At 28.0% G+C, this 15,074-nt stretch overlaps 1 protein-coding gene across 1 annotated transcript in view; it reads right to left on the minus strand.

Moving 5' to 3' along the window:
* Positions 1 to 4,772: 4,772 nt before the first annotated feature.
* GABA-B-R1 (gamma-aminobutyric acid type B receptor subunit 1) overlaps positions 4,773 to 15,074 on the minus strand; it is a 97,430-nt gene continuing 87,128 nt past the window's right edge. Inside the window, exon 17 of the mRNA XM_075371186.1 lies at positions 4,773 to 5,349. Coding sequence (XP_075227301.1) covers positions 5,320 to 5,349 — 30 coding nt within the window. The 3' untranslated portion in view covers positions 4,773 to 5,319. The remainder of the gene's footprint in view (positions 5,350 to 15,074) is intronic.

Here is a 15,074-nt window from a genome sequence, read left to right on the forward strand (position 1 = left end):
TCTCTGTGGATGCAGTCATAAGCTTTCTTGAAATCTACGTATGTTATCACCATGTCTCAATTTCTTTTCCTGTTGTAAGCCATTATTAGCTTGAGACTCATGATATGGTCTGGGCAGCTCCTTCAGGGTATGAAACCTCCCTAGTTACTTCTCGAATTGTGAACCGATCCTGTTGAGGATGATTCTTGAAGGAATTTTGTATGTTGTGTCTTGGAGTGAGATTCCCCTGTAATTGTTAGGATTGTTTTGTTCTCTTTTTAATGTAGTGCAGTGGTAGTCAATCTGGTCCCTTCCGTCCACTAGTGGGTGTTCCAGCTTTCATGGTGGGTGGCAGGGGTTTTGTCCTATACTGTAGCACTTTCCTATTTTTTAATTTAATTGACTTTAAAAATTTTCATAGCAATATTTAAAAACATTTTCATTAGGTTTTCATAAAATTCCCCATGACAATTAACATTTCAGAAAATATACAATCTGTATTGCCTGCGCATAAGTTTAGTTCATATTAAGTAAGGGAAACTAAATGGTGCTATAGTGCAACCGCAAATAAAAGAGACTTGTCCTGGAATAGCTCGCACATCTGGTCAGTACGCAATTAGATTTGTGAGAGTGAGCATGTGCCTGCAGCTTCAAACAAAATATTTTAAGTTATTTTGTAAGTAATTATTATTATAATATACTTTAACTTGCTGTTACTCTGCTTTATAAATTAAACCTACTTTATAAGTTACCATTACTGTGGAACCGGAGGGCGTTTAGAAAATTTTACTACTAATAGAAACACAAAAGTGGGCAGTAGGTATAAAACAGTTGACTACCACTGGTGTAGAGGATGGATGAGTGCTGTTGTTCAGTGTTCTGGAAGTTCTTTGATCCAGACATTAGCAAGGTGTTGAAGGTAATTTTTGCTGATCTTTCTTCATGTTTCTAGATCTTTACAAAAGTCTGGTCTTCTCCTGCTGCTTTGTAATTCTTCATCTTACCCAGTGCTTGGTAAGCTTCTTTTATTGTTCGAGAGTTGATGATGTTGGTGTTTAAGTTTAGGAATTTTGTAAGTTCTTCACGATGTAGGAGTTTGTTGAAATATTTTCATTTATTCTCTTTTGGGTGGGCCATTTTCTGATGATGTTGTGGTATCTTCTTTATCTGCCTAGTTTAGTACTGAAGTCTGCAATTAGTTGTTTAACATGATTTTTGGAGATGTTATTTATGGTCTGGTCCAGTAGTCCCAGAACTTTTGTGTTTATTTATAGTTTTTTGAAGATTTGTTTTTTTTTTAGTGGGGGAATGGGTGTTTATTATGGTATAGATTATATTTGATGTTTTTAGGATGAGTGTTGAGAATTTTGGGGATTAATATTATTAATCTTATAAATAATATAATTATTAAAACTAAAATAAATATTATTATTGTAGGAAATTATTAATGTTATCAACACGATACAAAAAACTAAAGTCCTTTATTCAATATGTAAATACTGTAACAATTATTATTAAAAATTAACTTAAGTAAGTAATAAAAATGTACATAAAATTAGTATGTGTTAACAATAAACATAGATAAAAAAAATAAGTTTAAACTCAGTTCTGATTAACTGTTCATGTAATTCAGCATATTATATTATTATCGCACGGGAACTGCTGGTTAAAAAAAGTACCCAATAATAATTAAACTTTTTCATTACTAAATGTAATAAAAAAAAAATTATAAGCAATCTACATTTTTAATTATTTACATAATTTTGTAATTTCAAAAATTTAATATAACCTGTTTTTGCTGTAGATGCTGCTAAATCATAATTGTGTGATACATTCATTGTACCAATTACAATATTAATGAAAATATTTACAAAAATTAATATTTCATTATAAGATAATAATTTTAATAAACATAAGATCATTTTGGTATACATTAATTTATAAAAAAAAATTAGCTGCACTACTAATTTTTTATACTTAAAGTTATTAATTTATAATAAATAAAATAACATAGAAAATTAACCAAGTTTCTTAATCGTATTCAGACACTTAAAATCAAAATATTGTATATCTTACAAACCATGAAAAAATGGATGTGTATGTTCATTGCTTAACAACTCTATTATTCTGATTAAAATAAACAAATTATTCATTTTCATCTATGTTTTATAACATTTCATTGCAGTAAAGTTGGGTCAACTGCAGTAAATCATTAAACATCGACTCTTAACGTCAATGTTAGAGAGATCTTATATCGATGTTATAATTCAGTCAGCTAGACTGAACTGAATAGTTATTAAGCCAGGTAATGAACTTGTTACAGAGTTCTGTTGTTAGTACAAAAATATTTACCTTAAATTTGTTGTACTAGAAAGTAATTTAGTATAACTGGTGTTACTATTCAATTTTGTGAAAAGGTGTTTATAAATTTGAAGGATAAAATGAGAGAACCAGTAAAATACTCAGGAAACTTAGTCTTGATCAGGAGAAAAGATAAGAAAATAAGAAATGCTTGAGGGTAATTGAAAACTTAATACATATATATAGTGACCTAAAAGTCATTTTAACTTGCATTCTAATTTACATTCTGTAATAGGAAAAAGTTTGGTTTAATAGTAATTAATTGATATTTACTATTCCATTATTTTTTTTTTGTTTAACTGTATTTTAGATGTAAAAAACAAAAACAATTTTTGTGCTTCAGTGTTTGCAGATACTGCTGTTGTTCATGAAGATTCAATGTGAGATTTTTTAATTCTTCACAACCAATCTCTGTGGAAGGTGAGCATTAAATCTTGAAAAAAATATTAGATGTACAAATTCAAGTTGGCCTATAAGTAATTGAACTTTAGAAAACAACTTGCAAGACATTAGTAAGTCCTCAAAAACTAACCAGAAGTTTCCATTATGCTGGAAATAGACAACAAAAGTTTATGAAAAATTCTAATGGAATTGAAGTTCTAAGTGTAATGAGTCAAGATTACCATGATTTTAATATGATGGATGATTTTGATAGGATGAAACTTTGTGAAGAATTTCTTATTCACTGTGAAGCAGATCCTCATTTCTCTTGCTTAATTATAAAGTTTGATGAAGCATGCTTCAAATTAAGTAGTCAACTACTCAATTACTCAGCTAAAATGTTATATTTGTTTTATTAGTACGCTGAAAATCCTCACAACACTACAAAGAAGGATCTTGCTGGCGTTCATGTTCAGAAAATCAAAAAATCAAGAAATCAAAAAAGAAGTGTAAGATCTTTTTTCTTCAACAGAAGTCCAAGAGTTATTCACATATTCAAATGTTATTCCTGAACTGTTAAACTACCCTGTGTTGGAGATAGGCCTCAATGAAACATTTCCTTAAAATACAGGACACAAGGAACATTTGAATGACCACCACTTTCGTACGATTTTACATTCTACGGAATTAACAAAAACATATTTTCTTCAAATCTAACTGTTCCTGAATGGCCTCCAACTGTTGATTAAAAATTCAGTTGATTTTATAAATTGGGACAAGAAGTTTATTGGTAAAAATGCGCAATCCATTGGTTAAATGCTGCCACAAATGTATAAGGGCTGGGATAACACTTCTGGAATACGCTAAAAATGTAAAATAAAATCTTTTTACTCTTTTCTTATTAGTAATTGGGTAACTAATGTTTAGTCTACTCAGTATTTCTGACAAGTGGTGCTCATGAAGGTTATTTTTTTGGAGGGCGATGAAGATGAGTTAGTACTTTAAATTTTAAACTGTCATCAATTAAACAGCCTGTTTAATTGATGGCAATATACCAAAATTTGTGAAAATAAAACTGAGACTAACAATGAAGTTGACTTCTGCTTCTACATGATATAACACACAAATTACATCTCATATAGCAGCCATGTTTAAATTGCAGTTTTAAAGTTGCAACAACTATTAATTTAAGATTTGAAATTTACAAATAATTTTCTTTCATTTACATAAATATATTTAGTAATATAATAAATTAAGTTAAAAAATTATTACACTATGTATGACACCAAAACACAAAAAAAATACAATTCATAATAAAATATCCTGATTAAATGGTTTCTTGAATATGAAACCTAAACAGTTCAGCAGGTTACTTTATTCCTTGCTTACCTCTTCCTTTTATGATATTATGTACTTGTTACAACCTCACTTTTTTCTGTTTTAGTCTCTAAAACCACCATAGCTATTACTTCAGAGAATGACTGAGGATGATATGCAGGAATGTAAATGAAGTGTAGTCGATCTTGTACAGTCTCAGCTTGACCATCCTTACATCCTCAAATAAGTTTACATCATTACCTGTAGTGAGTGCATTGTCCAGAAGGGAAGCAAGGTTTCATTACTATTCTTTTAATTGAAATTTTACAATATTGAGTTTCGTACATAAATTAAAGAAGGATAATTAGAAAACATACAAGAATGTACATATAATAAATGGTCATTCAATATTCCAAAGGACAATGTAACTACATTTCTTCTCTAAATCTTAAAATATACCGTAGAAACATATTTAAATTATCAATAAAAATTTGTTAAACATACTGCAGTCATCCAAACATTTATGTATCATTATATTAATATAACTCTCTAGACAGAGTAAAAAAATATTGTCAAGAACACTCACCTTTAGATAGGAGCAATTTCACAACTTCTGTACATCTTGAGCCATAAATAATATATAAAATTCTAAAAAAAAACTATTTTTGCTCTATAATGAAGATGCAGTGATATTATGAAAGCATTATTAAAGGTGAATGTTCTTTACACTTTATCAAATTGTATCTTAGTTTTAATGTATTATATATATATACATATATAAAGTTAGAATTATTATGAATGTAAGAAAAATAGGTGCACAAATTGAAAAATAAGGGAATAAACAAACTTTTAAATTGTACAACAGATGTTATTACACAACAGTCTATTACAACTAATTTATAACAACAACAACAACAACAATAATAATAGTTATACAATAAAAAAATAATAAAAGCTCATTAATAAGTTCTGTATCTTACACCGTACTATGATTATCTTAAATAATTATTTTAAATAATCATTTAATGATTATCTTAAATAGACTGAAGATTGCAGATAAACATTAACGGGATAGAATACTGATAGATAATTAGAGGTAGAGTGTTAATGAGGACAGACAGGAAGGGTAAACGAATTGTATAAATAATTTCTATTTTGATGTTTGCTCGAATAAATATTCATAATTGGTATCAATATGATTCATAGTTCAGTCTCACACAGTCTGTTGTATAACGAGTGTTTCATTTCATTAATTCAATACGAGCGACGAACTGATTTGATCTAGAGTTGAGCATCTTCCCCTTTCCCTCCCTAAAAATAAAATAAAATTAACCGAAATTCAATATTCTGTTTTGAGTAAAAAAAAATAAATAAAGAAAATATATATATATATTTTTTTTTCTGAAGAAGGGGCATTCAAAATATTAGCAATACATAAATCAATTGAGTGCTAAAACCATTAAAAAATATTAATGTTTTAAAAATCCATTATGGTTAAAAAAAAAGTAGAAATTGAATTAAATTTAAAACATGCTGTTGATTAAACCTTATGTTAAAACCAAAAGTTTTAATTTATTAGTTAAGATTATAATAGATTAACAAAAATTTTTTTTTCCAATTAGAAAAATAATTTTATTAAAAGATCTGTAAAATTGTGGACTCAAAAATTATGTTTGAAAATTTAAAATCTATGATCCCCTTCGTGTACAAATAGCCAAAACTTTAAAAAAATAATTACTTTTATTCATTAAGAATGAGAAACATTTTGATTACTCCTTCTGTATTAAAAAAAATTCATTCACTTAAATGCAATGATAATAATGAAATACGTACATAAGAGAAAAATATTAAATATTCCTAGCTTCAGGTTAAATTTATAAATGTTTTATAACTAAAAGGTTAAAAATCTTATTTTATAAAGTTTCTAAAATAATACAGCTGAAAAAATTAGTATACAATGGAAAATCCGAAGTGATTAATAATACTTTTCTTCAACTGATAGTAAAGGCTAGCAAGTGCGTACTCTTCCTGTACATTTAAATAAAGCTGTTTTCCTAAATGAGATCATTGCTAAATTTAGTGATTATTTGTATAAGAAAAAGGCTTCATTTAAAAATGTAGATATAGGAAAAGGCTACAGTCTGACAAAGAAAAATATACCTAAATGTAAATAAATACAATCCTTAGAATAGTAAAAAATTCCCTTTTCTTCATGAATACAAAGCTATTTACAATATTTTTAACTATATCTTCCAGTTTGTTTATTTAAAAATAGTTAGAAATAAACAAACAATTGTGCATATAATTGCACTCAAATGTTCACACACGCACAAACTACATACAAAAAATTACACATAGTCAATTAGCAACTGGTATCTGAAACGTTTAAATTATAATGCAGCTGAAGCATTAAATAAAACATTTTTATCACTGTTTTAAAACAGCCAAAAAAATTTAACTCAATAATAATTTCTTATGTTTATCAAATATTAACTACTGTGTAAAGAAAAATATACTAAAAATATACTTGTTTTTCTCTGTAAAATTATGAATTTTATAGAGAAAAACAAAATGTCTAATGAAATTAAGTAATGCGTAGTAAAAATATTTTAAATAAAAAATATTTTACAAAGTAACACTTAAATTAATTTTGAGCATGTCCAAAATAATTTTACATAATTAATAAAAAATCAATATTAAAAAAAAAAATGTGGCTATTATGCTAATACATATTAAATAAGTAAAATCTCGTTATTACAACAAAAACTGTATAAAATCTGATTATATTAACTAATTATAATAAACAGTAAAAAATTAAGTAAGACCGCATATAAACCATATCATAAAACCACGAGATAACAAAGTATTCAGCTGCTGTTAAAAATTGTTAATAAATAAAAAAGAACAGATATGGACAATGTAGTACATAAGATACAGACATATAAATTGAGCTTTTACATTTCACTTATAATAAAAATAAATAGAAATTACTTCAAATGTCACATTAGAGCCACATTAAAAGTTGTGTAATGGTAACTCTTCAATCAATAAAAATATTTGAGGTGGAATGAATTATATATTTATTTAAAAATTACTATATTACATATTACAATAAAAAAATTATCTAATCATTTTTAGAAAAATAAATGATGCTAACACAATTAATAATCTAACTCCAATTAATAAGTATCATGTGAAACTTGAAAACAAAGTTTTAGTAAGTTGTAAAAACATAAGTAGTTTATTAAATCATAAAAAATAAACTAATTAACATGCAAAAAAAAACCAAATGAATTTATGAGGAAAACTTAATATTATGTCTCATATTCATAAAAACAAGTTTGCGGTAAAAACAGGACAAAAATATTAAAATTGAAGAAGCAGTTGACTGCAATTTCCTAATAAGAAAGTCTGACTGTGTCTTATTTTCTTCCCTGATAAAATTTTTGATGTCTCAGGTTCAAGATAATTCCTGAAAAGTATTAATCTTTATGCAATTCGCATTTCAAAATCAATGATCAGACACAAAAAGACAAAATGAAAGAATTGTAAAAGAAAACTCGCAAGTTCTGTTTGATTAATTCATTTGATTAACACTTTATAATTATTTAAAATATAACGGGTACAGACCTAACTGACAAAAAACAATGAAATTGTACAAATTATATAATTAAGAAAAATAGGAGGCATTGCTTTTCGCAGTACCAAGAGAGATAGATTCGTCAAGCAAGGGTAGATGGACCCATAAACAGACCTCCAGAGATGGCTCCACCAGAAGCATGGGGAACTGCGGTATGAGTTGAACCAGTTTCTTATGGAGACTTTAAAGCATACCTGATTCCTGTGCACATGGGGGCTGAAACTCTCTCCCAAATGTGACTATTGTGTTGGGGTGGAAACTGCAGAGCAAACTATATTTATGTGTGACGGTTTATACAGCATATGGAAGCATGGCTGATAGAATTCAGCATGCTAACCCCTGAAAACATCACAGGGATTAAGCTGCAGAGTGAGCAGACATGTAACGCTGTGATGAAAATGTTGGTCACAACTATTTGAACCAAGATGGTGAAAGAAGTTCGAAGAACCCCTCTGATTTCCTTTCGAGTTGTCCATAGTAAGAAAAAATGTTTTGACCCCCCCCCCCCCCCACAAGGAGAAGTGACAAAAAAAGGGACACCATTTAAGTTACAAAACTTACAAAGACAATGATTTCACTACCATGGTACCTATCCAAGGACAAAAGGTGAAAAATGATGTAAGAGGGAGGGTACTGGGTTAATCAACCACAGAGAAACTACCTCTGTCCAGATGGTTTATTGTGCCCAAAACTAAATAAAAAAAAAAACAGTCAAAACACTCTCAATAGGATATTTTTTTATATCTTTTCTTGGATAAAGACAAACAGTAATAATATATTAAATTATTATTTAAAGCTGTAAATGATTCAACTCTAATAGCAGATGTGCAGAAGCAAATTATAAAGATGTTTTCAACAAAAAAATGTAGAATTATGATTTTTTAACTATTCTTTAATGAAATAACAAATAATAGAATATAATTTTAAGGAAATCACTATTGAGTGAATTTCCAGTGTCTAATTTTCAATTTTCATTGAAAATTAGACAATAATTGTTCAATTTCATATTTTCACTTGAAAGAAAATTAGATAGCTTAGTCGTAGACTAAACTATCTAATCTAGCTTATAATCTTACATTTAAAATGAAAAAAATATTGTAGAAGATTTTCATATAAATCAAATTAACATTAAAAAAAAACTAAATTATACATGCATAGATGTACGTCAATATTATGCACAATAAGTGACTTAAGCACTGTATGAAAACAAGAAAAAGAAGCATGCTCAAAACCATGCATAATGATTATTTTTTTTCTCAACTCATACCGTCAGTTATTTTGACATACCATCAGTTAGTTTGTTATACTTACATATAACAGAGATGTTTATAAAATCTATTGAATTATGTATACAAAGAAACCAAATAAGAAAAGTTAATATAACGGTACTTATGTATTACAGCAGTGCCACTATGGTTAGGTTATATATAATAGGCGTGTAAATTTATGATGTTTGAAATAAAGTAGAAACATAAAACTAGAAATTGAATCATTCATTCAAATTTCTGGTGTCAAAATTGGGCAATACTTGTTAATATTTCTTGAAATACATCGTTGGATGTATGTTTTCAGTGTCACATAAACTCAGCAAAATACAACTCTATATGGTGACTGGCAATGCCTCTATATTTTTTATTTCTCCATTTCAACGAACCCCATAATCTTTCCATATTTTGTGTGTGTACACCTGTTTCTGGATCAACAAAATTATAGTTGTGATTGACAGTGAAGTGTTGATAACCATGCTTCTTCAATTCATTTGTCCTATACGCTCTCCATGAGTCAGAATAGAGTGTACCATATTCCACATGCATTAGGATTTCATTCGTGACAGTATTGAAGGATCTGTCAAAAACCTTGACTATAAAACATTCGCCCACCTCCCAACAAATTCCCCCAAAAACCCACTGTTGGGAAAACATTCATCCCACCTGATTTTTTCGTCAACTGAATAGATTTTCATCTATTTCAACTATTCTACCTGGACCTCCTATTTTTCTATGCTGATTTATTAATTGTGAAACACATACCTCATAAAGGTAGTTGTTCCAGTTTGTACACGTATGACTGCTTATGTCTAGCTCATGTGATCACCATTTGAAAGAACTCATTTCATACACCCAGGCATAAATGAAACAAACTCAGAAAACTTATTTTGCTGCTTTCCATCCAATTACCTGTGCACGTACTTATTTTACTGTGGCAACATCTCTTATTGCATTGTCAAATGACTCCTTCACTAGAATACAGTCATATCATGTTCTTTGGCACATTTTCATCCCTTTGGAAGAATACCTTTTTCCTACAAAAATCTAACAGCTTCCTCTTCGCAGTGTGAGACATCCTGAATGCTAAGTGTACACATTTTACTTATAAGTTCACCATTAACTTATATAATATTAACAAATATTTTTAATTTATCATTTTATTCATAGGAAATAGAATTTAGTTATTTAACTTGCTACAAGTCACGCTAGTTATAACCCCCCAACAATGGTGGTGCCATTATAATACACAAGTACCAATATAACTAAAATAAATCAGGCAAAATCAGTATTTATTACTGAAAACTTCAAATGAAAAGCATTTAAAAAAAAAAACAAGGACAAGATTTCTTAAACTGTATAGATGGACCACAAGAAGCATAAAAATAATTACATAAACTAATGTTTACTGCACTGACTGTTAGAAGTACTGCAGACTACTGAACTAAGTAAAGGAAATACAAAATGATGTTTTAATAAAATATTGGTATACCGATGGTTTGATTGCTAGTTGCAATGTAATGAATAAAATATATGGAAACATGTTATTAAATTTCTTATTAAATTTTTGAGGTAACAATAATTTCTATTTTAAACCTGAAAGAAGCTTTGGCTATGATCAAAGGTTAGTAAAGACCCTGATAGGGAGCTGATGTCGAATAGGTCCTAATACTAAATTGTCATTTCATTTATGGCTACTATTACAGGGAAATGGATTACAGCCATTAATATATATGTAATTTTCGGTTTACTAAATGTCAGCTATACCAGAAAATTCAATTTCCATGAGTTCTTGAGGATTTTGTGATTGCTCAACTTCTAGGGAATTTTACATGCTTCTGTGGGTTGTTGTAATGAAGATGTGTGAAATAGATTAAAGGAGGATTCTTTGTTTTCTTAAACCAAAGATTTTTAGCTAAAGAATTTGCTGTTGGGGTTCCCAACCCTAACAGAAAAGTTTCTAATTCTCTTGGTATGTAGATCTAGCAATTTGACACTGTAAAAAAAAATCATTACGGCAAACCAAAAAAAAAGGGGAAAACATCATTGAAAAGAATTGTGAAATAAACAGATGGAACACACCAAAAGAAACAACAATCTTGACAGAGGAATACCAAACATAAAAAATTAGGATTATCTAAATTTGGTAAAATAAGAAGATAATGGGCCTTCAGGACACTTTGTTTAAAGAAACAGAAAGACAGAAGAAAAAAGGGTTAACCAAGAAAAATGTGGGTGGATTATGTCTTGACAGCAATAAGTGGATATGACTCTTTTTGAAGGGTTGCAAGAGACTGGCAATAATAAAGAAGCTCGGAGAGGGTTAGTCAAAGTTATTTCCATTTAAAATATATGCACATAAAATTTGACTACTAAAGTTATTAAACTGATTTATAAGAACTAAAGATCACTAATTTACCACTTTAATTAAAGTGAATAAACAGAAATAATTTTTTAGCCCCAGGATAAATGTAGGTGCTATCGGTATATAGATTCATTTATAATGGAAAATACACTTAACTCAAAAGTTTAGTTTTCTTAAGTCAATTAAATTAGAAAATTCATTTAGTTTTCATCTCTATAACCTATTCCGTTCATACCATTAGCTTGCAGGATGTCTAAACCTGAAACTATGTTATTTATTCATAGACAGTTTTGTCTAAAACATGTTCTGTTTGAAAAGATGAACTCTCCAAGGAAAAAAGTTTTTTCTAGGAATGTTTTATTTTATTACCTGAATTAATTAAAAGATAGCATATAGAAAGGTGATAGATAAATTCTAAAATAGATAGTTCCACCAAGAAACCTTGTGGAGAGGGAGCAAAAGGTCAAAAGAAATAAAAGCTAACCAAGAAAAGAGTTGGTGGATTTGTCACTGAGGTGGAGGGAAAGACATCAGGAATTGGTAAGAAACCAGATATTGATTGATAAGTGCTAGATTCAAATAATGAAAATATTGACTATAAATGAAAATTTGATCACTGATAAACAAGTGAATGAATAAAAACTTTTTATGATTAAATGATTTATTCTTTTTGGTTGATGTACAATATCAAAGTCAAAAATCAAACATAGGTTTTCTACAGTAAGTGATCATTCATATTTTAATTATGTATTTAATTTTCTCTCTTAATCTGTTCACCAAATATTATAGAAAGTTTCAAGTGCTTCTAACCTTGACTTTTCTTTTATACTATAAATGGTTCAAAGCTTAAACTGGCTTGGTTCAACCATAACACAGGTAATTTCTTTAAAAAAATAAATAAAAATATAGAATACTGAATAAATAATGTAAAAGAAAACAGAAAGCAAAGTTCCATTAAATGAATAATTTATAAACATTGACAATACAAATTATTTTGAAGAAATAAACTTCAATTCAGTAAATATAGGGAATGCTAATTGAGGAAATGTAATGCATTTCAACTTCATTTTTGAGAAAAGGAAATTACTTAGAATTTAAATTAACAAAAACATTTAATACTATAGTTGTAATTTGTTTTCGGAAAATGGCACATTTCATTCTAGTGCTAAGAATTTTCAGTGTTCTATTGAATTAATAGAGAAGAAAGTGTATCTAAACATCCCCTCATGGCTTGATGCTCCTGTCCCAAACAACTATTTTTAATGAAAGTGTGTTAATCTAACGTCGTATTAAAGTTGCTCAACACTAGATAAATGGATCTTTTCGGAACAAATTAATGTTACATTAAGTAGAAATAATTTATTTTCATCATTTCTATGAGATGATAATGACATTAAAGACATTAACTGAACCCAAACAACCAAATTATACCAGTAATATATTCATTCAAGCAGTACAAAAAGTAAACATCCATTTTCCACATATGCTTCATAAAAAAGTAAATTACATTAAGATAACCTTGTTTAATGTAATATTGTGTTGAAGCATTTAGATCCTTTCCTTAATATCATGAAATAATCAAAGTTTATTCAAATTTTCTTTACACAAAATGCCTTAAAAAATAGTTTTTCAAAAACAGGTTAGCAAAATATTTCCTCAATATAATTAAAATCATATGCACCTCTTACAACCTGATGTTTTTTTTGCAAAATCTATCGTGGTGAGTAGCATTTTGGAAACTAAACAGAATGAAATCAGAATAAAATGCTAGTGGTCTGAAGCTTTGTTTAATTGACTGACATCTGTAGCTCACTGAAGTTAAACAATGGGACTTTTAAACCACTTATTAATGGCTATGACCACACAACAACAAACAAGAATAAAACTCAAAGTACAGTTTTTCTGCTATTATGCATATTTGTAGATAGCGTTCTTCTACCACACGGGGTTGCCTAGCATTATTTGTTTGATTGGCTTCTCCAAACATTTACTATTATAAATTTCATGATTTAACAATTTATCTTTTTTCTCAGAGATGTTTTATATTGATTTTATTTACAATAAAAATAATGAAAAAGAATAGAATTGCTTTTTCAAAAAAAATATTGGAGCAATGGTTAAAAGGAGAATTGAAAAAACATGTACATTCAAAACTGAAAATACAATATTTGAAAACTATGACCGATTCTAAATAAAAAAAATAATCACACACTTCTTCAAGGAACAGTTTTTCATTATTTACTTGTTCAAAATGTATTTATAGAAAAAATTAAACAGGCAGAAAATTAACTGAAACTTTGAAAAAGTGCTTTGTCCTCTTTTACAGGAACTGTTCTTTGTTATTTATTAACTGATTATGGGTTTTAGAAAAAAAATATTTCCAGGAATAAAAATAAAATAGAATTCTAACTACTGTTATAGAAAGCATTTTTTTTTTTTTTTAATACAAAGGAGGTTCCATTTTCTTTGCCTCAAAACTATTCTTTTTCATGGGAGAAATTTCAAAAGAGAATATTAAACCAAAATTTATTTTAAAAAGCTATTAAATTTACAAATATTTAACCATTTTGAATCAAAATTAACTTTCCAGCCAAACTATATACATTTTTTTTTTGTGATTTACTACCACAGGAAGACTTAAACAAAAATTCAAAAAATGTTCATATTTTTTTCCTCTTTCTCCCAGTAAAATGTAAAAACTAGTAAATGGAAGATCATGAATGGAAAAATGAATATTCTTGCTAATTTTTATGAGGGTTGTATACAAATACTGCATCTAAGTAGAAAGGTAAATCTATCTTTAAAATGTATCTATGTATGATGAAGTATTGTGAATTCAATATCATTCCACTGTTTGACCAACCACGTAGAGGAGAATTTGATCGTAAATAACCTTTTAATGAAATTATTTAATGGGAAACAATTTTAATTATTTGATAACAGAAACTGATCTAGAAACACTAATTTATATTCAATTTTATTCAATAATAATAATAATAATAATATAACACGTTACAAATTGCAAACTGATTATTTTACAACAAAATCATAACGTATTTAAAAAAACAGTTTCATAATCAGAAAAAAAGATTCACATCGTTTATACCAGAAACAAAGAATTTTAAAACAGCCAGATTAAAAGTAAAGTTTGAGAAAACAAAAGATTGAACAGATTTATAAATTGCAATAAAAGTAAAAGTAAGATATGTAGAAAATGTAAAGAGTAATTTAAGAAAAGAAAGTAATTAAAGTTTGTGAAGAGACTTTAGATAGAAATATAAGTTAGATGGTAGGAAAAAAGGTGATTTTTTTTTAATATGTACAAGAAGATAGATAAGCATAGAAAATGATAGTAGTAAAATATAATGGCTTTTGAAAATTAAAATAAATAGAAAATTTAAAGGAACAAAACAAAATGTCTACAGGAGAATTATTGTGATAAGAAAAACAGAATACTTCAAGGGATGATAGTTGTACTGTATAGAAAAATAACATAGCATTTTGGAGATATCATAGCATTGAAGATATCAATATTAGATGGAAACCAGTATGGATGAAAAAGCATAGTTTGAAAAAAGGATAAGAGAGCTGATGGATCACAGGAATATTTAGCATTATAGAAAGGGAAGACTAGCTGATAACATGTGGTAAGAAGAAAAAGAAACTAGCGATGAGTTCAGAACAGACTCTAAAGTTACATCTGAGTTTGATAGAGCTTTAAATGGTTTACACAAAAATAAGGAAGTTGAGATAGATGAAAGGTTAC

This window comes from Lycorma delicatula, chromosome 7 (assembly GCF_047948215.1).
Source record: "Lycorma delicatula isolate Av1 chromosome 7, ASM4794821v1, whole genome shotgun sequence".
NCBI classification, from domain to species: domain Eukaryota; kingdom Metazoa; phylum Arthropoda; class Insecta; order Hemiptera; family Fulgoridae; genus Lycorma; species Lycorma delicatula.